Source organism: Gobio gobio, assembly GCF_949357685.1.
Source record: "Gobio gobio genome assembly, chromosome: 16".
In the NCBI taxonomy this organism is placed as follows: domain Eukaryota; kingdom Metazoa; phylum Chordata; class Actinopteri; order Cypriniformes; family Gobionidae; genus Gobio; species Gobio gobio.
Genome location: NC_137109.1, coordinates 1693017 through 1717958, shown reverse-complemented (window position 1 = coordinate 1717958; position 24942 = coordinate 1693017). Strand labels below are relative to the sequence as shown.

Genomic DNA, 24942 nt, shown 5'->3' with positions numbered 1-24942 from the left:
CCTCCTTACAGACTAGATGAAGATGATAGATGAATATTAAGATGAAGATGATAGATCATGGTTTAAATCTCTGAAATGGCCATGAGAGGATCAGAAAGCATCAGGTGATCACAGGAGAGCCTCACTACTGTGTCTATGAGGAGAAATAAATGTGATTAATGTGTAAATTTGTCTCATACAGCTGGAAGAGACTCAGACTAGTTAAATAAAGCAGCGTGTGTGTTAGCATGCGTATCAGAAACATGTGATATTGAGGATTAATGTTGGTTTAGTGTTCAGCCAAATTATGGTTTTGTTTTATGTAAAGGAGGAACAGAGGAAGAGCTCAGATGAGTCTGTCAGCAGAAATCTTCAGGCTCTTCAGTATCAGGCCTACAAATATAATAATGTTTGATTGAACTCATACATAATGATTCAAATGTTTCTAATCATAAATGTGATTGTCACGTATAGCACTTAAATGTATAATATGATAATAAGTTTTGATTTGATATAAATCAATAATATCATACAGGCGATCAGTATATCCTCATGTTGAGCTGAGGTCAGACAGACTCGTCCACAATTTCAGAAATTAGTCACTATGTCTGATTTCGAGGTAATTGATGGTAAAATTTTGGAAGAAACTGTACAGCACCAAAACATCAACTTGCTCCCTCAACACACTTCCCACCTCTTTTTTTAAAAGTGTGTTTAACTGTTTAGAAGCAGATCTGCTAGAAGTGGAACATTCATCACTTCTTTCTGGGACTTTTCCAAACTGCAGTTGTTAAGCCCCTCCTGAAAAAGAGCAATGTTGATAAGACCATTTTAAGCAACTACAGACCAATCTCAAATCTCCCCTTTATAGGCAAGATCATTGAAAAAGTTGTTTTCAATCAGCTGAATAAATTCTTAAGATCAAATGGATATTTGGACAATTTTCAGTCAGGTTTCCGACTGCATCACAGCACAGAGACAGCGCTCATAAAGATAATAAATGATATTCGGCTCCAGGGCCGGCCCAAGCCTATATGGGGCCCTAAGCAGAATTTTAATATTTAATAACTGAAATATATTCATCTTTTCTTATTTCTTGGGCTTCACTTTCTAATTTTCCTTGTATAACACTGACTTTTCTGCCATGGTACATGCGCACAATTAGACAAAACATTAAGTACACATTCGCACACACCCAGACAAAACATTAAGATATACATGCACACATTTTGTGCAAATACATGTTTCACTTACAACTCTATATATGCCCTTTCTTCCTTAATAAATTTGAGAATGTTTTAGTACTGCACTGTGTCTGTGGTTCTTGAGCATTCTCCTGAGATATCTCGTGCTGCAGCTGCTGCCACACATCACAGGGGTTGGAATATTGGACATCGACTGATGATTGAGATTATTGATAGTCTACCTAAAAGTTAAATTCTAACACCTGGGGGCTCGTCCAGGATATTCCCAAGAAACACGGGACTGAGAAGTCATCCTCCATCACAGGTAAGTTATCTTTGTATGATTTCCTGTGGTGGTAGGATTGATTGGTTGATCCCATAGAAGGTAGAGATTGTCCAGGAAGATTTGTCTGTAAGGGTTGTGTTTAAATGCACAGTTACCTGACAAATATTTTTTGAGTACTCCCTCCAGTGTGAGGAAGACCCGTTTAGATCTGCTCTGACTGGTAAAACATTCTGAGATAGCCCTCCAGTAGGAGGAAGGGCCGTGTTGATGGGAATATTCCGTTTTGACAATTAATAAAATGACTAAATATTTGACAAATTGATAAAGAGACCCCTGTGATGTGGTGTGGTAAATTAACAAAATAATCAAATCAAAATTGATTAAGTGAAGGATGGGTCAAAAAATATCAAGACCAGAACGAGGGGAAACACCCAGAGATTGGATGTTTAGAAATAGTTGTGGATATTGGACTGAACTGTATTCATCAAATTTGAAAGAGTGGACTCAGGGAAAAATACAATTGGATCATTGCCCTGAATATGGTTCTTTTAAGCCCGGGGATATGGATAGTGCAGATTCGATGATTAATGGGGGATGGGGAAATCCAGAATGGAATTATAAGTACATGAATACAATAAATGGAAATAAATGAAAAAAAACTGGGATATGGGTCCAGAGAGGCCAAACTCAAAAAAGAAAAACCAGTCACCCCCATACCAGCCAGCGGTACTACCCCATGTCACACCAGTAGAATACAAGTCAGCTGTGGTGACACATGTCCCAGCGTTAGAATTCAAATCGAGTATTTACCAACATACAGTTCCTAAATTAGAAGAATTGAAACAACCTCTCTCTGCATCAAAACTATATCCCACCCTAACAGAGAGTAGAGGAGACAGATATGCAATGATGAGTGAGAATGAGCTGTGTGTGGCGGGGGGGCACAGCTGCCATTAGACAGGCAAACCGGGCAAACGATCAACACAAAACAGAGCCGGCATTCATGTTTGTGAGAAGGGGAAATCAAATTTCCATACGCCCTGCTAAGGCGAGTGATATTGAAAGTATATGTAACAATCTGCCTTCTCTCTCTCATCCAGTGAAATATGTGCAGATCCTAAAAAGTCATACACAATATGCACATTTAACAGGTCGATATTTTAAAGTAATATTACTCAGAACTTTGGGGGAGGAAGTGACAGAGACAGATATAATTGAAGGGTGTCCTTCTCTGAGAACAGAAAATGATAAAATGACTGGTAAAGGTACCGCAGATAATCCTAATAAGCTGCTTTGGGAAAGGAAGAGCATTTAGAGACTTTTCATGAGGAGCTGCAAAAAATGTTAGAAAAACAGGTGATTTCTAAAAGAGACATATCATATGCTGCGAACACTAAACAGGAGCCGAAAGAATCAGACGCAGCTTTCCTAAATAGATTCAAAAAGGCGTTGCAGGGCGACTCTAAACCAACCACACGAGATCATATCATACTGTTTATTAACACATCTTTGAACAACATGAATCCAACACAGGCCCAGCTGATAAGAGTAACAACCTCAAGAATGACTGAGTTGTCTGTGGAAGAATTGTGTGCACGAGTGGGAGAATCAGAAGCTGCTGGAGGATTTTCAGATGGCAGAGGGTGACAGTTAAAACTGAACCTGCATTCATGCAGACGAGGGCAGTCCAGAGAGAAGGGGCCGGGCTCAGGCCGGGGAAGTGTCACTATTGTGGAGAAATGGGCCACTGGTTAAGAGATTGTAGAAAACGGAGATGTGATGAGGAGAGAAGGAGAAGGGGAGGGGAGAAAAAAAGGAGAAGTCGACTGATAACCAACACCAAGCAGAATGGACCCCCAATAGGGAGGAACCCCAAGCACATCTATGCTCACTGTAAAGTATGATAACAACAAAATTGATTTGCCAAATTTGGAATTGAGTGTAGATGGGAAGAAATATTGCTTTCAATAAGAAAAACACTGGTGCTAGTTGTTCCTCTATTTCTGGTTTGATGTACGAGGGCCCAGTTTCAGCAAGAATCACACGCTCTGTGGGTATAGATGGGGTTCCGATCTCCTGCCCAGTGGCACATCCTTTGCCTGTGGACACAAGTGATGGTCAACATTTAATGCAGGAATTTACTATTATTCCAGAGTCACCTCTTAACTTGCTGGGAAGGATATAATGCACAAACTGGGGATGGAAATAGTGTTTACTGAAACTAACGTGTCTCTTTTCTTCCCTTCTGTGCTGATGGTGTCCACTGAGCCTCAGCCTCTTCATGTTGATTACATGGCCAATGAAGTGGAGGGAGAGGAGATAGTGCCACTAAGACCAGTGTTAATCTTGACAGCATATTTTGATTTAGTTTTAGTCATATTTGAGTCGCCTGAATTATTTTTAGTTTTAGTCTAGTTTTAGTTGACTAAATCTACACCTGAGGGACGGCCCATTAAACGCATGTGTTTCTCCTACTATGGGAACTTGCATAGGGATTTTGTATTGACCATAGCTCTGGATCACAGTGTCACAGAGACAAGGGGGTGGGCTCAATTTACTCAGAAAACCAATCACTATCTCATAATCATCATAAAGCTATCAAGCCACGCCCTAGCAACCATTTACAGCTCCTTAGCAACACGTTCCATAGACTTCCATTCAAAGAGATCAAAGGGATATAACTTGATAGAAGTGTCATAGAAACACAAGGGTTGGTTTGTTTGACTCAAAAGCCAATCACAAATCACCTTCAACACTTCCTAGCCACGCCCTAGCAACCATTGTTGAGCACCCTAGCAACCCAAATCCACAGAGGGATATCTTCACATCTGAATGTCATAGAGGCATAGGGGGTTGGTTTATATCATTCATACTGACTAGGAGCTTTTGGAGTTTCCTCATTGGATGCTGCCAAGCCACTCCATAGCAACCAAACAGAGTACCCTAGCAACCGTTTAGCAAGACCTACATCTCTGCATCAGAACATCATAGAGAACTAGTGGTTGGGTCTTTCGAGTCATGCTAGAAAACAGCACTTCCAACATGCTACACAACCACCCAGAACACCCTAGCAACTGACTAGCAACGCCCTAGCAACCACCCAGAATACCATAGCAAACCGCCTAGCAACTACCCAGAATACCCTAGCAACTGCCTATCAACACCCTAGCAAACCACCCAGAATACCCTAGCAACACAATAGCAAACACCCAGAATACCTTAGCAACCGCCTAGCAACCACCCAGAAGGCCCTAGCAACCACTCAGAATACCTTAGCAACCACCTAGCAACACCCTAGCAACCACCTAGAACACCTTAGCAACCACCTAGCAACACCCTAGCAACCATCCAGAATACCTTAGAAACCCCCTAGCAACCACCCAGAAGGCCCTAGCAACCACCCAGAATACCTTAGCAACTGCCGAGCAAACGCCCTAGCAACCACCCACAATACCTTAGCAACCACCTAGCAACACCCTAGCAACCACCTAGAACACCTTTGCAACCACCTAGCAACACCCTAGCAACCACCTACCAACACCCTAGCAACCACCCAGAATATATTTGGCAACCGTCTAGCAACGCCCTAGCAAACACCCAGAATACCCTAGCAACCACCCAGAATACCTTAACAACTGCCTAGCAACGCCCTAGCAACCACCCAGAAAACCCTAGCAACCATCCAGAACACCTTAGCAAACCACCTCAACACACCCTAGCAACCGAGTGGCGAGTTTTGCCACTGTAAGCACCCAGAAACCCAAACAGGAATTGGGCCAAAATATTAGCACTATGACCCAGAAAATGGTTACTCTCTGAAAAAAAATAACCCATAATTTTAACCCAACACAAATAACCCAGGAGTTTTTAGAGTGTAGTGATGTCCACTCCTCCATTTGAAAGCTTTCGTATTGTGTTTCTATATTTACTTCCCTATAAGCCACAGCATTCTTTATAAACGTTGCTCACTCCACCAGATGTTTCTGTTCTTCTCTAATGGACACATACCCTGGAATAACCAAACTCAACTGCGGTTTAAGCCATGTCTCTTGATGCATATACATCTGGAAGATTAGTAATGTCATGTGTCATTCTCTTTAACTGTTGACCATTCGCCGTTAAACTTCTAGCATTGCATTGACTATCCTAAATGTCATATTATTTCTTTAACCTTTGTTTGTTCTGGTGTTTTCTGAGATCTGGCATTGTTCTCAGATTGACCTAAAAGTGTCTGTATTTTCTGTTATATCCAGACGGCGTGTTGCTGCAGATATGATTATTTTCATAATCATGACTCATAATCATTTCTGTCCGTTTGTTTGACGACGTCTGTAATAAACACAATGAAGTTCACTTTGCTGACCATAGGCGTTCCTGCATCAACAGTCTGAGTCTGAGTCTCTGTTCCCTTATTTGATATTTCACTTGCATTGATGTTCCCATAACTCATCTTATGTCCTTGTTCATTGTGAATCTTCTTCACTGCTTGTGCATATGATAAATGATGAACTGATGTGTCCTTCATCACTTCATTGCTTGTTTTTGAGCTGTCCATCCTAAATCTGCTGCACTATGTGGACCTCCACAGTTGCTCCACTTATGTCCAGTTCTGTCTCCACATTCTCCATAGTCATGTTCTCCTCCACATCTACAACACCTTTTCTTTCCTCTGCATTCTTCCTCCACATGGCCTAATCTTTGGCGACTGAAGCATCTCAGTGCAGGTTTTATGTAAGGACGTACTGGGTAGCACACATATCCAATTTGAACATTTTCTGGTGAATGTTTACCATCACTACTATCATGACTGTTGTACTCGCTTCTCTTTTACCATTTCTATTTAATGTCAACCTTTTCACATCTGTTAGTTTTTCCCTCCTCATCTGTTTTTAACACCTCTTCTGTTAGTGATAGTGGAACCGCAGTAATCACTCCTTTAACACCATTCATCTCACCCATGACATTTCACTCCTATTCCTCCTTATTCCTTCATTTTAACCCCCATCTCCTGTTGTTTTTTGTTCAGACAGAACACAAGCTCTACTGTTGGTTAGATATTGAGCTGATTTAATGTTCACAACTGCTTTTTTAAGTACTTTTGTTAACCGCATAGGATTACTCATTTCACCCATTGTTGCTAATGTTGTTTTGTTCCTTGCTCCTTCTCCAATGAATTCCTCTGAATCTGATCCTCTGTCTTTCAGTTTTTGGGATGTCTGATCTACCTGAATCCAATCTTCACAATTCATGTTTACAGAAGCACCGTCTTCATTTACACCACCTCCTTCACTCTCTTCATTCACACCACAGTCGTCTCTTAACTCTCCACGGCGTCTTTCCTTCTCCATCTCCCCAAGATCTGCCTTTTATTGTCCTCTATACACATCTCTCTATAGCCTTTACTGAACTGGAGTGTCCTCTAGTGTACATTTAGGAGGTTAATTTGATGAAACTGGCTAAGGCTTGAGGAGTTTTTCTCTTTGGGAATAGGATCCCTCCTGCCCGTCGCCATCCTTTTGGTATCACTCTCTTTTTCCATGCCCCATTGTTTCAGGTCAGTGGGAGTGTTCTTATAGAGCCTATACTGAACACCATTAGGCCCGGGGGCTGATGCTGATTGTGCCCGCTTTACTGTACTCTCAACTTCTCTCCATGTAGGCCTTGTGTCCATCTGGTGCTCTGGTGGTGGGATTGGTGGCATATCATCCGGAATGCTAGTTGATACATGGCTCTGATTGTCAGAATAGGTCTTCCTCAGATGCTCCTCAAGGTCTTTTACAGGTAGTAACAGACTCAGGCCTGTTACCATGTTCACACACACTGAGGGTACTACTACTACACACCACCAGAGGCGCTAGGGTGCTTTAGGAGGTGGTATATACCCAGGTGGGTAGTAGAGTTAGCCAGATTTGTTGGACCAAGGAAGCATGGCTTACCTGCTGTGTTGCCACAAACTGCTTTGAGTCCTGATTGGCAATTGGGGATTGTTTGCTAACTGGTTTCACTACTAATGTTTCAGATGCTCCTCAAGGTCTCTTACAGGTGCTTTAAGGGTCCCATTTTTTCCTTGACTAAGAGGCTTTTGACAAACTTAAAAGGGTCCATGTACAAGGCTGTCCTGTCCAGTTAGACAGCCTCGGCATTAGAAACAGCCCTGATGAGAAGAGATGATGAGCTCTTTACAGCACATTAGTAATATCTGGTTTTACTGCGGTAGAAATCATGGAAACACCAAAGCCTCCTTATATATATGATGTGTTTTATTAGACAGGTGAGCAACTGTTTGGATCATTGATGGACAGATATGTTAATTCACCAGATAAAGTGACCTGTATGAGGAGTAATGCAGAACTTGTGACTGTTTCATTAGAGTTAAATAAAATGAATTTAAGTGATCAAACGTGACTGTGATAAAGTTCAAGTTCAGGGAAGAAGGAGGCGGGAACCGGCAAACATTAAACATAACTTTAATCGTAATAAACAAAAACAACTAAAGGAATGGAGCGTCATCGGCGACTGGGGCATATAAACATAAAACAAACAGCAGCGTAAAATGTCCAGGCCTGGTCCTCTCTCGCCCTTCACTGTCGACTGTCATCAGTCCAGATTTAAAACATCATCATCATCATCATCATCATCATCATCATCATCATCCCTCTGAAAACTGATCAAATAATGTCCACACCAAACCAGTGGCCTAATAAACCGTTCTTTGACTGTGGACCTTAGCAACCACCCAGAAACACCCTAGCAACTGACTAGCAACACCCTAGCAACCACCCAGAATACCTTAGCAACCGTCTAGCAACTACACAGAATACCATAGCAACTGCCTAGAAACGCCCTAGCAACAACCCAGAATACCCTAGCAACCGCCTAGCAACCGCCCAGAATACCCTAGCAACCGCCTAGCAACACAAAAGCAAACATCCAGAATACCTTAGCAACCGCCTAGAACAACCCAGAACACCTTAGCAACTGCCTAGCAATGCCCTAGCAACCACCTAGAATACCTTAGCAACCACCAAGCAACACTCTAGCAACCACCTAGAATACCTTAGCAACTGACTAGCAACACCCTAGCAACCACCCAGAATACCTTAGCAACCGCCTAGCAACTACACAGAATACCCTAGCAACTGCCTAGCAATGCCCTAGCAACCACCCAGAATACCCTAGCAACCACCTAGCAACACCCTAGCAACCACCCAGAATACCCTAGCAACCGCCTAGCAACACAATAGCAAACACCCAGAATACCTTAGCAACCGCCTAGAATCACCCAGAACACCTTAGCAACTGCCTAGCAATGCCCTAGCAACCACCTAGAATACCTTAGAAACCGCCTAGCAATACCCTAGCAACCACCTAGAACACCTTAGCAACCACCTAGCAACGTCTAGCAATGCCATAGCAACCACCCAGAATACCCTAGCAACCGCCTAGCAAAGCCTGGCAACCACCCAGAATGCCCTAGCAACCATATAGAACACATTAGCAACTGCCTAGCAACCACCCAGAATACCCTAGCAATCGCCTAGCAATGCCCTAGCAACCACCCACAATACCTTTTCAACCACCTAGCAACCGCCTAGCAACCACCCAGAATACCTTAGCAACCGCCTAGCAATGCCCTAGCAACCACCCAGAATACCCTAGCAACCGCCTAGCAACGCCCTAGCAACCATACAGAACACCCTAACAATCACCCAGAACACCTTAGCAACCACCTCAACACACCCTAGCAACCGAGTGGCGAGTTTTGCCACTGCAAGCACCACTCACATTAGAGCCACTCTCATTACACTACACAAGCCTCAAATCTAGCCTGGCCTGAGTCCGACTGGAGCCCGTGTTTTTTCAATGTGGAGGCAAGAAAACTCCCTTTCTTCAGCCTGCCAGAGGCGTGACTCCAGGGCCGACGTGCCATCGCAAGGTCCAGGGTCCACAGGCAATGTGTGGACTCCCCTCTGGACCTGTAGATGCCAGCCAGAATCAGTAGCCCCATGTAGGCACGGAGATCTGTGGAGTCCACCTCGGTCCAGATTCTCATTGTGCGGCGCCCATGGAGGTTGGTCAAGCTGACAATGAGGTCAATCATCTCCTCTGTAAAAAAAAAACAGATTGAACACAGAATCCACATTCTGGACCTTGCGATGGCAGCTGAAGAAAGGGAGTTGTCTCCACATTGGTGGAAAACCACACTTCGCCGTTTCTCCCAATCCACCCAGATCCAGGATCCTCTGAATCCTCCTCTCCTTCAGTGGAAGCTGGAGAGGATGATGACGGTGCCACATCAAAACAAAATCAGGATCTGACTCTCCTGAGTCTGTGGTGTCAGAGGGAGAAGACGATACATCCTGCAGCTCGCTGGAGGGATCAGGCTGCATAATCATTTCTAAAACTTCGGTACAATTCAAGCCCCTTCTGATGTTGCTTGCTGCTCTTCTCACCATCAAGTGACCAGCAGGATGGCATGCAAGTGTGTAAATCCACTTACCTTGTTTTTGTTTACTCCATGTAGTTCTGAGAGCTGAGGTGCATATTTAGATTTTCTCAGATACATCAAGGTAAGTTGACGTAAGGTTTCTCTCTCTCTCTCTCTCTCTCTCTCTCTCTCTCTCTCTCTCTCTCTCTCACACACACACACACACACACACACACACACACACACACACACACACACACACACACACACACACACACACACACACACACACGCACACACAATAATATGCTGTTATACTCCATATAAAAGTCCATAGAAAACTGATGGGGAAAGCCAGAAACTAAGCTTTTTTTGCACAGTCCTATCTAAAGGGTTATTGGTGCCACCTGGTTATCAACTGTAAAATGTACAAATTTTACCTCTTCCCAACAGGGAAAACCATCAACAGTCAAAAATGCATGAGTATATGGTGTCATGGCGTTGCAATCAAAAAATGTGGTTATAATGGAAGTCAATTGGGCAAAAACAGCCACGAACAGTAAATGAGGGAGAAAAAATTTAAATCTGATGCTGCACAAAAACTAACAATGCATCAAAGCCAATATTGTTTCTGATCTTTGACATGTTCAAGACTGTGATAAAAGGTAAAAAAAAAATCCAGTCCACAATCACTTTTTATATTGAAAATAAGTCATTTTGTGTGTTTTTTTCCCCCAAATCAGTGACATCATTTGTGAATTTGGCAATCAAAGAGTTAAAATCCTGTAATTTTTTTTAAACATTTAGTAGTTTTGAGCAGGACTGAGGTTGTTTAATAGATTTATGCAAAAAGATTTGAAAAAAATATTTATCTGATACATTTTTACAGCAGCTTAATTTAATGGCTGTTTTCATCCACGAACATAACGAAAGGCTAGTGAATTTGCCCAGAGTGTACTGTTGAGTTTTTGAAAAATGTCAAAACATTTCCCCAAAATATGTTAAAATAAGATTTGTCACCAAAATTCATTTGCTGAAACACAGAGAAAGCTATGGCCAAATTAAGACTCAACCCCCCCCCCCCCATAGTGGATGAAAACATCCCCAACAGCACATAACGGTTAAACTGGAGGAGCCCCGAACATTATTAGGAAGACTATTCCATAGTTTAGGTGCCAAATATGAAAACGTTCTACCTCCTTTAGTTGACTTAGATATCCTCGGTATTACCAGAAGCCCAGAGTTTAGTCTTAAAGATCGTGATGGGTTATAAGGCGATAGAAGATCAGTTAAATACACAGGAGCTAAACCATTTAGGGCCTTATAGGTCAGTAGCAATACTTTATAATTGATACGAAACTTAACAGGTAACCAGTGTATATATGTATTCTAATAATTTAAAATGATAGCAAACATTCTGAAATTACTTTAGATACTTCCATTGTACTTCTGCCTTATTTTCTCTTATCTTGAGGAACACATAATTAAAAAACTCATCTTACCCCATTCTCCACTAAACCTCAGAACAACAACACCACAGGTGTAACCTCGTTTATATAATGTTTCAGATCTTCCTGCTCTCGCTGTTAAACATTAATACCACAGACTGGATTAATACCAAACACTATTTGACTAAAGATTGAATCGTATCTCGTGACAAACAACAGTCCTAAAGTCTCAGTCTCAAAGAGAAAGTGTTTGACAGACTTCTGGGCTGTTTCTCAATATATGTTCTTGTCTGTACTTGTGGACTTGTGAAATGTTATTTCTTATTGTATAGCTTCTAATACCTTTTACTTATGCTTTTATAATGGCTATTGATCATTAAAACTGACATTTAATAAAAATAGACTGGGTTGTGTTTTATGTGAATTTTATTCCAGTGAAAATCATATAAATGCACATTTATTGCCTGAACCACATATTAATGTTTAATATTTTAAAAATGTAAATGAAAAGAGGCAGGGTTGTGTTATATTTAGTTTTGTTATAAATACATGCAGTTCATATACTGAATATAGCTACACATTGCCTGATCCACATTTGTGTGGCTATTAATATGTTTAAATGAAAATGAAAAGAGGCAGAGTGGTGTTTTATAAGATATTTATTTTTATTGTAGACTAAAATATCCATACAGAGATAATCAGAGTAGCCAGAGCTCGAGCTGAGTGACGCTATCAGATACTTGTGTTCTTGTGGACTTGTGAAATGTTTTTCTTATTGTATAGCTTCTTATACCTTTTACTTATTCTTTTATAATGGCTATTGATATTTGCTGAGCTCCATTTGCAGAATCACCGGCTGAGCTCCTCCCGCCCTCGGGAGTTTGTTCTCCGGAGTCCGAAGTTCAAGTACTTGTTATTGAGAAACAGCCCTGGATTCTGTTCCTGTAGGACAAGACCGTCTGCACTACTGTAAGTAAGCTTTAATACTTACACCATTACACTTTTTTGGGGGGTATATTCAGATCGTATCATATATGAGTTAGTGTGATAATGATTAGGTTATGACACAAGTCATGATTTAAACATGTTGCAAAAGTAGTCTATAACAAACTATCAAAAGTAACCAGGAAGTACAAAACCATTTTGTAGAAATTAATAATGCTATTTCTAAAAAGGTTTATTCCCAGTTTAAGGATCGTTTTGTGATTAATGCGGAATTTAAAGTTTTCTTTGGACAATCCGTTTAGTGGTTTACTTCTATGGCTGTAGCACAGAGGCCTGGTCCTCTGTATATGTGACCTGTCACGGAAAGTAGGGACACTAGTCGATTCTGGGGCATTTTGAATTATTTACAAATTCTGAAAGTGTAGTCTCCAAGCTTTCCAGGCAGCGATGTGTAACACATGGAAATCTGATAATATTTGGATAAATTGTGGCCATTTGAAAGTAGGCACTCAAAAAAGCTTAATAGGGAAAAATTTGCCTCTAAAGATTTTGTTCTCACCTGCTGGGAGTGACAATAGGGCTCATTTATATCTCATTCAGATAAGCCATACCCCCTGTAAAGCTGCATGGTTGCAGTCGGACCGCATACTATGAATAATAAAGGATAATGTGCATTTTAAATGTCAGTAATTTATCTTTTTTGACTAAAAATGATTTAGAGGCTGAAATATGTGAGTTTTATCTTTTTATAAAACGTTTTTTGTCAAAACTCTATTTGAACTTGTGCATTGTAGATAACATGTTGCAAGACACTCCTTTAAAATCTGGCCATCATTTTTAATGTTATTATTTTAATAACATCTTTGCAATAACGTCTTTGCATATCTCCACCTGGAATATGCTCCCAGTGTACCTTGGTATTCCTGTGATAAGTGGGAGTCCTTCGTCCATACTAGTCTTACGACAGGGCGAGTTCAGGAATGGCAGCGTGTGACGCTACAGAGCCTCACCGCTTTCATTCCCCTCTCCACAAGAGGGCGAGAATGGCAGTGTGTGACGCTACAAAGCCTCGCCACTCTCATTCCCCTCTTCTCAGCGGTGCGTGGACAACAGTGCGCGACGCTATGCCTCGCCACTCTTGTTCCCCGCTGAGGAAGGAGGTGAGGCAGACCGTGCGCAACGCCACAAAGCCTTGCCACGCTCAGCCCCTCCTTCATTTGGGAGCGCGCTTGACGGTGGTCGACGCTCCCATGCCTCGCCACCCTCAGACGCCTCTCCCTTCGCCAGCAGGGGGCGCCGGCTGTGGGAACGCACTCAAGCGGCCTCCCCACACTCGCACGCCCCCTCCGCGGACGCAGGTAAGTGTTGCACAGCACACTCAGATCCCACTTCGGGCCGCTCCATGCCGTCCGAGTCGGATCCCTGCATTCCGCGTCGCTGCCCCGCTGCGGGTACGTCTGTGGTTAATCCCCTTACTCGGTGTCTGGAAGCCTGGCTAGAGCTTCCCAGCCCGTCTCGGGGCCGTACCATCAGACTCGGCTATGCGATTCAGTTCGCCAGGCGTCCCCCTAAGTTTGGAGGCATTCACTTCCCAGTAGCGAAGGAGAACGCCCCCGTGCTCTGGGCGGAGATCGCAGTCCTACTGGCGAAGGACGCGATGGAGCCGGTCCCTCCAGCCGAAATGAGGTCCGGGTTCTACAGCCTGTACTTCATTGTACCCAAGAAAGGCGGCGGGTTATGGCCGGTCTTGGACCTGCGATTCTTGAACCGGTCCCTTCACAGGCTGCCGTTCAGAATGCTAACGCAGAAGCACATCTTCAGGTGCGTCCGTCCCCAAGATTGGTTTGCAGCGATCGACCTGAAGGACGCGTACTTTCATTCTCGTTTCCCCTCGACCGGCCCTTTCTGCGCTTCGCGTTCGAGGGACGGGCATGTCAGTACCGCGTCTTGCCCTTCGGCCTGTCCCTGTCGCCTGCGTCTTTACGAAGGTTGCGGAGGTGGCCATTGCCCCCATGAGAGAGCATGGTGTTCGCATTCTCAACTACCTCGACGACTGGCTGATCCTGGCTGACTGTTTTTGATCCAGTCGTGAGAGCAGTTGTGCGAACACAGGGACAAGGTGCTCAGTCACCTCAGCCAGTTGGGACTTCGGGTCAACTGGGAGAAGAGCAAACTCTGTCCCACACAGAGGATCTCTTTTCTCGGTATAGAGATAGACTCGGTCGCCATGACAGCGCGCCTCACAGAGGAGCACGTCCAGTCAGTGTTGAACTGCTTGAATTCGTTCAAAGGCAGGACAGCGGTACCACTGAAACATTTTCAGAGGCTCCTGGGGCATATGGCATCCGCAGCCGCAGTAACGCCGCTCGGATTGCTTCATATGAGACCGCTTCAACGCTGGCTACACGATCGAGTCCCGAGATGGGCGTGGCACAGCGGTTCCCTCCGTGTCCAAGTGACTACGAGGTGCCACCAAACCTTCGGCCCGTGGTCGGACCCTCTGTTTCTCCGGGCGGGAGTTCCCCTAGAACAAGTGTCCAGGCACTCCGTTGTCTCCACGGATGCCTCATCCACGGGTTGGGGTGCCACGTACAACGGGCTTGCAGTTTCGGGTCTGTGGACGGGGCCTCAACTGCAATGGCATATCAATTGCCTCGAGTTGTTAGCAGTTCGTCTTGCACTCAGCCGCTTCAAAGTTCCGCTCAGAGGCAAGCACGTTCTGGTCCGTACGGACAACACTGCGACCGTTGCGTACGTCAAAAAACAGGGTGGTCTACGCTCTCGTCGCATATCACAACTCGCCCGCCATCTACCCTTATGGAGTCAGAAGCATCTGAGGTCGCTTCGTGCCATTCACATTCCGGGCCTGCTCAATCGTGCAGCCGACGAGCTGTCACGTCAGCCGGTGCTTCCGGGAGAATGGCGACTCCATCCCCAGGCGGTCCAGCTAATCTGGAGTCGTTTCGGGGCTGCACAGGTAGACCTGTTTGCCTCCCCAGAGACGACCCACTGTCAGTAGTTTTATTCCTTGACCGAGGGAACCCTCGGGTCGGATGCCCTGGCCCACAGCTGGCCCCGGGAAGAACGCAAGTATGCGTTTCCCCCAGTGAGCCTTCTTGCGCAGACACTGTGCAAAGTCAGGGAGGACGAGGAGCAAGTCCTGTTGGTCACTCTATATTGGCCCAACCGGACTTGGTTCCCGGAACTAGTGCTCCTTGCGACAGCACCTCCCTGGCCCATTCCTCTGAGGAAGGACCTCCTGACTCAGAGATGGGGCACCCTATGGCACCTGCGTCCAGACCTCTGGAAATTCCATGTCTGGTCCCTGGACGGGACGCAGAGGTTCTAGGTGACCTACCGCAAGCGGTAGTTGACACCATCACTTCCGCTAGAGCCCCCTCTACGAGGCGCCTCTATGCGTTGAAGTGGAACCTGTTCGTCGATTGGTGCTCTTCTCGCCGAGAAGACCCCCGAAGATGTTCGATCGGTTCTGTGCTTGCCTTTCTACAAGATGGGTTGGAGCGAAGGCTGTCTCCCTCCACCTCAAAGTCTATGTTGCCGCTATCGCCGCTAATCATGAGCTAGTAGATGGAAAATCTCTAGGTAAGCACGATCTGGTCGACAGGTTCCTTAGGGGGGCGAGGAGGTTAAATCCGCCTTGTCCTCCCTCCATACCCTCTTGGGACTTAACTCTGGTGCTAACTGCACTACAGAGAGAACCCTTTGAGCCTCTGCAGTTAGCTGAGTTGAAAATTCTGTCGTTAAAGACAATACTCCTGACTGCGTTGGCCTCCATCAAGAGGGTAGGGGACCTGCAGGCATTTTCGGTTGACGAATCGTGCCTGGAATTCGGGCCCGGTAACTCTCATGTGATCATGAGACCCCGGCCTCATGTGCCCAAGGTTCCCACTACTCCCTTCCGGGACCAAGTGGTGAGCCTGCAAGCGCTGCCTTCGGAGGAGGCAGACCCAGCCCTAGCTTTTCTCTGTCCCGTCCGTGCTCTCCGGACTTACGTGGATAGAACGCAAAGCTTCAGGACCTCAGAGGAGCTCTTCGTCTGTTACGGAGGACAGCAGAAGGGAAAGGCTGTCTCCAAGCAGAGGATGGCCCACTGGATAGTGGATGCCATCGTCTTGGCTTATCAGTCCCAAGACGTGCCCTGCCCGCTCGGGTTAAGAGCCCACTCCACTAGGGGTGTTGCCTCTTCCTGGGCGCTGGCTCGTGGCGCCTCGCTGACAGATATTTGTAGAGCTGCGGGCTGGGCGACACCTAACACGTTCGCTAGATTCTATAGCCTCTGTGTAGAGCCGGTTTCTTCCTGTGTGCTCACTTCCCATAGTCAGTAACACCGAAGTGCCCGTTCTAGTGTTGGCTTGCTGCGCCATTCCCTCCCCTATGGTAGACGGATGCGTGGGCTTATTCTGCTCCAGTCGAGTTCCCCGGATCGGCGAACCCTGTTGAGTCCTCCGCAACCCGCGGCAGTCGGACGTGGCGGAGCGTTCGACGCCAGGTCTAACACTCGTATGCATTGGTGGAACTTGTGTTAGGCTGGGTTCCATATGTAGTGACCCCCACGGCGGTCCCATATGTGTATTCTTCCATGGTACGGCTCCCTACGGCGAGCGCGTGTCTTTCCCTCGGCAGAGTCTCCTCTGCCGTCCCAGGTACGTGTTGTCCCCCTCCACGAATTGGCCGGGGCCACCCCTGGGACTTCCGTATGTTGTGCTGCCCACGGCCAGCCCATACGTGTATTCTCCACATGTTAACTCCCTCTGGGCATGATGTGGCTTCCGCAGCTGCCTTCACAGGCACGCTTTCCCAGCGTTATCCAATACAGTCAGCTGAATGGGTCTTGCGGAACAGCAGCTTGGACTCTCCCTGCGTGAACCTACCCGCCCGCATCAGATCGGGGTCTGAGGGGCTCATCGCTGGGCGCTGGAAGTGGTAGTAACTGTGGCGTTTTCCATAGGGGATCCCAATTCGTCGGTACGTCCGACGTACGTCGAACGTGACCGACTGAATGGGAATGTCTCGGTTACGTATGGTAACCCTCGTTCCCTGAAGGAGGGAAAGGAGACGTACGTCCCGTCGCCACAGTTGCTGTACCATCACTGCAGGTTGAGCCACTAAGTTCGGCTCCTCAGTGAAAAACAGCGTGCATTCGCTCTCGCTTCCTGTTTATACCCGCGGCGCGGGGCGGAGCGCGAGATGCAAATCTTGCACGCCAATGGCCCATTGGCCTGTTCTCTATATCTCGAAGCTGATAGGGGCTCCCTGAAGTGATCCCAATTCGTCGGTACGTCCGACGTACGTCTCCGTTCCCTCCTTCAGGGAACGAGGGTTACCATACGTAACCGAGACGTTTTTGATTTAGTGTTGAAAATGTTAAAAAGATCATCCACTGTTGCTGTTTCTCACTAAAACCAAAGGAAAATTGGTTCACTTTGAAAATTCACTTTGAAGACATAAATAAAATCATATTATTTAACATAGTTGTAGTATATTTTCTTTGTCTTATTGTTTAGCTGAACATTGGTAATTAGTTGTTATTTTTCCTCCTCATTTCTCCCTCTGAACTCTCATGATATTAATCTCACTGACTCATTGTCATGTCCAGGTCATGCTGAGCATCTGATGGTCTTCAGCCACACAAAGATCCCAGCGCTGAGCTGTTTTCAGTGGCAGTTTCTCTGCAGTAATGTCAGAGGAGCGAGGAAAGGACGCTCTCTCTAAGATGAGTCTCTCAGAGGAACAGGGGTAAGACTGCGACTGTTTTCACTCAATCATTTTAAACACTACTGGAGCTTCAGGTTTGTCCTGTAAAGAGCAAAGCCTGACCAACAACCAGTGTTTCTCTCACCATTGCCGTGTCAAATGCTCTGCAAAACTATTGAGAACTTCTATAAATGTTTTAGATTGTCGCAGGTTAAAATGGCTTGAAACTGGTTTCATATTTAGTTTACAGGAACATTTATCACAGTTAAATATGTTTAATGCACCATATATGTAAAGTCCTGTACAAACCCAGATTAAAGTGTATTGCATTACGGTTTAAAGGTGCACATTAGTGGATAGTAAATGTGAATAATGTGGAAACTTTAATCAGAACAAGTCAAATATACATGTCAAACAGGGCTTAATAGACAATATCACAGTTAATATCTAACTAATGTACAGAGCTTCTACCATGACTGGAGATGTTTTGAGACTTTGAACAAATCACTTTAACATCACACTTGATGCACACTAGGAATTACTGAAAATTAACATTGAAAAACAAAAATCTAGAAAAGATGAACAATAAACACCTGAAACTCAATTAACCCAATAAATAGGCTACACAGATTTTTCCGGGAATAGGACAAGATACGTGGATGCAAAAATATATATATTTTTATTTTATAAATATTTAATAAATAATTTCAAAGACAATAAAGCAATATTCAATGTTTTACAAGTTAATGCTGGACAGTGTGAAATTCACATATATTAACAATATAACAGAAATACAAAGTTACTTGTACTTCAAAGGAAGCACACAAAAAGATGATAAACAAAATAGGAATGAGGTTTAACAGTCGAGGGAGACTTGAGACACCGGCAACACTCAAATAGAAAAACAAACACAAATAAAGTATAAACCAATCGTCTCGTTTACGTATGGTAACCCTCGTTCCATGAAGGAGGGAACGGAGGCGTACGTCGGACGTAACCAACGAATTGGGATCACTTCAGGGAGCCCCTATCAGCTTCGAGATACCGGCTCTACACGTCTACACCGGCTATAAAACCTAGCGAATGTGTTGGGTGTTGGCCAGCCCGCAGCTCTACAAATATCTGTCAGCGAGGCGCCACGAGCCAACGCCCAGGAAGAAGCAACACCCCTGGCGGAGTGGGCTCTTAACCCGAGCGGGCAGGGCACGTCTTGGGTTTCATACGCCAAGACGATGGCATCCACTATCCAGTGGGCCATCCTCTGCTTGGAGATAGCCTTTCCCTTCTGCTGTCCTCCGTAACAGATGAAGAGCTGCTCTGAGGTCCTGAAGCTTTGCGTTCTGTCTACATAGTCCCGCAGGGCATGGACCGGACAGAGAAAAGCTAGGGCTGGGTCTGCCTCCTCCGAAGGCAGCGCTTGCAGGCTCAACACCTGGTCCCGGAAGGGAGTAGTGGGAACCTTGGGCACGTATCCAGGCCGGGGTCTCAGGATTACATGAGAGTTACCAGGCCCGAATTCCAGGCACGATTCGTCGACCGAAAATGCCTGCAGGTCCCCTACCCTCTTGATAGAGGCCAATGCAGTCAGGAGTACTGTCTTTAGTGACAGAACTTTTAACTCAGCTGACAGCAAAGGCTCAAAGGGTGCCCTCTGCAGTGCAGTAAGCACCAGAGTTAAGTCCCAAGAGGGTATAGAGGGAGGGCGAGGCGGATTTAGTCTCCTCGCCCCCCTCAGGAACCTGACGATCAGGTCGTGCTTACCTAAGGACTTTCCGTCTACTAAGTCACGATTAGCGGCAATAGCGGCAAAATATACCTTGAGGGTGGAGGGAGACAGCCTTCGCTCCAACCCGCTCTGTAGAAAGGAAAGCACCGAGCTGATCGTACACCTTCGGGGGTCTTCTCGGCGAGAAGAGCACCAGTCGACGAACATGTTCCACTTCAACGCGTAGAGCCGTCTCGTAGAGGGAGCTCTAGCGGAAGAGATGGTGTCTACCACGTTCTGTGGCAGGCCACCTAGAACCTCTGTGTCCTGTCCAGGGACCAGACATGGAGTCTCCAGAGGTCCGGACGCGGGTGCCAGAGGGTGCCCCGTCTCTGAGTTAGGAGGTCCTTCCTCAGAGGAATGGGCCAAGGAGGTGCTGTCGCGAGGAGCATCAGTTCCGGGAACCAAGTCCGGTTGGGCCAATACGGAGCCACCACCAGGACTTGCTCCTCGTCCTCCCTGACCTTGCACAGGAACTGTGCAAGAAGGCTCACTGGGGGAAACGCATATTTGTGTAGGCCCCGGGGCCAGCTGTATGCCAGAGCATCTGAGCCGAGGGTCCCCTCGGTCTGGGAATAAAACAACTGGCAGTGGGTCGTGTCCGTGGGCAGCAAACAGGTCTACCTGAGCGGGCCCGAAGCGACTCCAGATCAGCTGGACCACCTGGGGGTGGAGTGTCCATTCTCTGGGAAGCACCTGCTGACGTGAGAGCTCGTCGGCTGCACGATAGAGCAGGCCCGGGATGTGAGTGGCACGAAGCGACCTCAGATGCTTTGTTGATGTACGCAGAGGCCGCAGTACTGTTCGTACGGACCAGAACGTGCTTGCCTCTGAGCGACCCCTTGAGGCGGCTGAGTGCAAGACAAACTGCTAACAACTCCAGGCAATTGATATGCCATTGCAGTTGGGGCCCCGTCCACAGACCCGAAACTGCAAGCCCGTTGTACGTGGCACCCCAGCCGGTGGATGAGGCATCCGTGGAGACAACAGCATGCCTGGAAACTTGTTCTAGAGGCACTCCTGCCCGTTGAAATGAAGGGTCCGACCACGGGCTGAAGGTTTGGCGGCAACTCTGTGTCACTTGGACACGGAGGGATCCGCTGTGCCACACCCCTTGGGACTCGGTCGTGTAGCCAGCGTTGAAGCAGTCTCATATGAAGCAATCCGAGCGGCGTTACCGCAGCTGCAGATGCCATATGCCCCAGGAGCCTCTGAAAATGTTTCAGTGGTACCGCTGTCCTGCATTTGAATGAATTCAAGCAGTTCAACACCGACTGGACGCGCTCCTCGGTGAGGCGCGCTGTCTGGGCGACCGAGTCCAGCTCCATCCCGAGATAAGAGATCTTCTGCGTGGGGCAGAGTTTGCTCTTCTCCCAGTTGACCCGAAGTCCCAACTGGCTGAGGTGACTGAGCACCTTGTCCCTGTGTTCGCACAACTGCCCTCCCGACTGGGCAAGGATCAGCCAGTCGTCGAGGAAGTTGAGGATGCGAACGCCACGCTCTCTCATGGGAGCAATGGCCGCCTCCGCAACCTTCGTGAAGACACGGGGCGACAGGGCTAGCCTGAAGGGTAAGTCTCTGTACTGTTATGCTTGTCCGTCGAACGCAAAGCGTAGAAATGGTCTGTGTCGAGGGAGAATCGAGACATGAAAGTACGCGTCCTTCAGGTCGATCGCTGCAAACCAATCTTGGGGACGGATGCACCTGAAGATGCGTTTCTGCGTGAGCATCTTGAACGGCAGCCTGTACCTCAAGAACCGCAGATCCAAGATCGGCTGTAACCCGCCGCCTTTCTTGGCTACAATGAAGTACGGGCTGTAGAAGCCGGTCTTCATATCGGCTGGAGGGACCGGCTCTATCGCGTCCTTCGCCAGTAGGACCGTGATATCCGCCTGGAGCACAGGAGCGTTCTCCTTCGACAAGGAGATGAAGTGAACGCCCCTGAACTTGGGGGGACGCTGGGTGAACTGAATCGCATAGCCGAGTCTGATGGTACGGATGAGCCAGCGAGACGGTCTGGGAAGCACTAGCCAGGCTCCCAGGGACCGTGCAAGCGGGACCATCGGCACCACAGACATACCCGCAGCGGGGCAGCAAGGCGGCATGCAGGGACCCGACTCGGATGGCCTGGTGGCGGCCCGAAGTGGGGTCTGAGTGTGCTTCCGCTGAGGGGGTGTGCGAGTGTGAAGCAGAAGCAGACGGCCCACGGCGAGGTGTAGGCTGCTGCTGGGCTGGGGCGGTAGCGGAGGCGGCGGCGGAGTGGGAGCAGCAGTCCGTCTGCTTCTGGGCGGCCGAGAACTGTTGGGCAAAGCTCTCGACCGCGTCGCCGAATAACCCGCCCGACGAGATGGGGGAGTCCAGGAACCGGTACTTGTCGGTCTCCCTCATGTCAGCCAAGTTAAGCCAGAGATGTCGCTCCTGGACCACTAGGGTGGACATCGCCTGACCGAGGGAACGGGCGGTGAATTTTGTCGCCCGGAGGGAGCTCTGGGTCAGGTCTACCCTCGTGCATGTCCATGAGCGCCTGGGCCTGGTGCACCTGGAGCAAACTCATGGCATGCAAAGTGGACGCGGCCTGTCCGCAGGACCTGTAAGCCTTCGCAACTAGGTTGGAGGAGATCTTACAGGCCCGGGACGGGAGACGTGGGTCACCGCGCCAGTTGGAGGCGGTCGCCGGACACAGTTGCACCGCGACGGCCCGCTCAACTGGTGGGATTCCCACGTAACCCTTGGCCTGCCCGCCGTCGAGGGTAGTGAGGAGGGAGGAGCTGCTATGTCTGTTTCTGGCACTGAAAGGCGCCGTCCACGACCTAGTCAGCTCCACATGCACCTCCAGGAAGAATGGTACCGGAGCGGGACGCTGAGAACCAGCTCGACCCACCCCGAGAAACCAATCATCCAACCTGGAAGGTTCGGGACGCGGTGGAGGGTTCCACTCAAGCCCGACCTTCCCGGCGGCCCGGGAAAGTATAGCAATCAACTCGGGGTCCGACTCGACCGTTGCCACTCTCCCAGAGGGAGGCAGTACAGCCGAATCTTCATCCTCCGAGGACTGGAACTCCCCTTCCGATGCAGCGATCGACATCTGCTCATCCGCGGGTTCCCCGAAAGTCACTGCTGGATGCCCGTGGGTGGGACCAGCAGCTTCTTCCGGAAGCACCACCGGCTGAGGAGCTTGTGAGGGATCAGGGGCCCGCGGAGGCTCGGCGGGTTTGCCCTGAACGTAATCCTCAGATCACTCCGGGCATCCGTCGAAGTAGGTCTATCCTGCTGGGCAGGGATAGTACTAGATCGAGGTATGCGGAGGGGGACTCCACCTTCCCGAAGGTAGGCGAGTCTCGATCTAAGCTCCGAGATAGTCATGTTCCCGCAGTGGGAACACGAACTATCCACAAAAGCTGCCTTAGTGTGCTGAACGCCCAAACACGTGAGACAGTGATTGTGACCGTCAACGGGTGAGAGGGAACGACCGCATCCAGAATCCAGTTGCACTTTTTGTAAGGAAACGCTCTTTAGGAATGTGCTGAAGCACCCGGGGAAGACCGCGGCAACACACAGGGGATACTGCAGCCTGTGTTTGCACTCAGACAGCGCCCTCACCGAACCAACAGGTTGCTGTGAGAACAGCAGTTGTTCTTATAAGCAGCTTTTGAGCACACGGTCACGATGATGTGTGCCGTATCGCCTACAAGAGCGTCCTCTTCGTTCTCCGGTCTGAATGACTCTCTCTCTTGCTGAAACGGCAGTCAGTGTCTTCGTAGTAACACCTGGTCGGCTCCGAAGTGAATGACAATAGTGCGCTGCTCTCGCTTCCTGTTTATACCCGCGATACGGGGCGGAGCGCGAGATGCAAATCTCGCACACCAATGGCCATTGGCCCGTTCTCTGTATCTCGAAGCTGATAGGGGCTCCCTGAAGTGATCCCAATTCGTCAGTTACGTCCGACGTACGTCGAACATGACCGACTGAAAGGGAACAATATATCACCACACACACACACACACACCTGTGCACATGCACAGCACACAAAAATAACCCAAGAGTCAAGTCCCGCCCCTCTTGATAATGAACACTCAATTCCTAATGAAAAGAACACACCAAAAAAACAACAAATACACAATTTAAAGAAAGTACTAAATAACAAAATGCACAACCCTTAGGGTGTTAACACAAATACAAACATTAATCAAACGTAACAGAATATAAACCAAAAGATTATACAACAAAGGAAACAAGAAAACAGTTAAAGAAAATCAATGAAAATACAAACAATCACACTCCCCTTGTAAATACACATACACACACACACACACGACAGCGCTCTTCCTGTCAATCGGCAGTCGATAACATTTAGTGGCTCATCGTGTACACTGCCACAGGGTCGACAACAAAGTTCAAACCCACCGCCGGTGTTAAGTAATGAAGCCACCGTCAAGCCGTTCACCAATACATTAAGCCAGCAGCAAAACAGCAGCGCCCCGCTGTCAACGAACGAACCTCTGGTAACCCGGCAACAGAACCATCCCAGCTTATCAACGGCATACACTGCACGTCTGAAATAACACGTTCATGATTAAAACACCTATCATATCAGATCCTGACGCATAAATACAAAGAAACTACATACCTAGGGTGCAAGGAGTCCCAGTCACGACCAACCAGAGAGAAAAGTCAACGCCCACGCTATAAAAAGAACACATATTGATCCCCAAAACGCCCTTTGTGGAAAGTCTAAAACTGCCACCACAAACTGTAGTATTCACCTGTGAAAGGGCTGCAGACCAGTCAACCACAGAAAGCTGTACAAAACACTTTCCCACACTCCGTAGGAAGCGACCAGGGATCTCTCCCACACACCACTCAGCGTACGGAACCGGAAAGGGCAGTTACTCCGTACCACGATTCTACACAAGGCGGGTCTATAAACTCTTCTAGCTGTGATAGGCTCATTTCCCAAACCGATACCAACCAATATTAGGTTGATATCCTCTCTCTCTAACTGTGATAGGCTCACTCCATAAACTTTAACCAACCAATAGTAGCCCAAGACTAAAACACCCATACTGCCACAAATGTAAAAGGTTTTCTTCAATTTCTCAGCGTCTCATTTACTGCACATCGTTCAGTTATATATAGATTATAGATACTTGATGAGATTTCAGTTTTAGTATTTTACAGTGGGGCAAAAAAGT

At 47.2% G+C, this 24942-nt stretch overlaps 2 protein-coding genes across 3 annotated transcripts in view; both read left to right on the top strand.

Moving 5' to 3' along the window:
* The window catches only part of LOC307139811 (uncharacterized protein), a 283388-nt gene that overhangs the window by 139736 nt on the left and 118710 nt on the right, over window positions 1–24942 (top strand). The window lies entirely within an intron of this gene.
* LOC307139813 (NACHT, LRR and PYD domains-containing protein 12-like) overlaps window positions 11393–24942 on the top strand; it is a 133156-nt gene continuing 119606 nt past the window's right edge. The window contains exons 1-2 of one of the 2 annotated variants that reach the window (XM_079838919.1): window positions 11393–11593; window positions 17888–18027. In XM_079838919.1, coding sequence (XP_079695045.1) covers window positions 17969–18027 — 59 coding nt within the window. In that variant the 5' untranslated portion in view covers window positions 11393–11593; window positions 17888–17968. Of the gene's footprint in view, window positions 11594–12240; window positions 12295–17887; window positions 18028–24942 lie in introns of those variants that run through there. The other variant, XM_079838920.1, reaches the window with a different exon arrangement.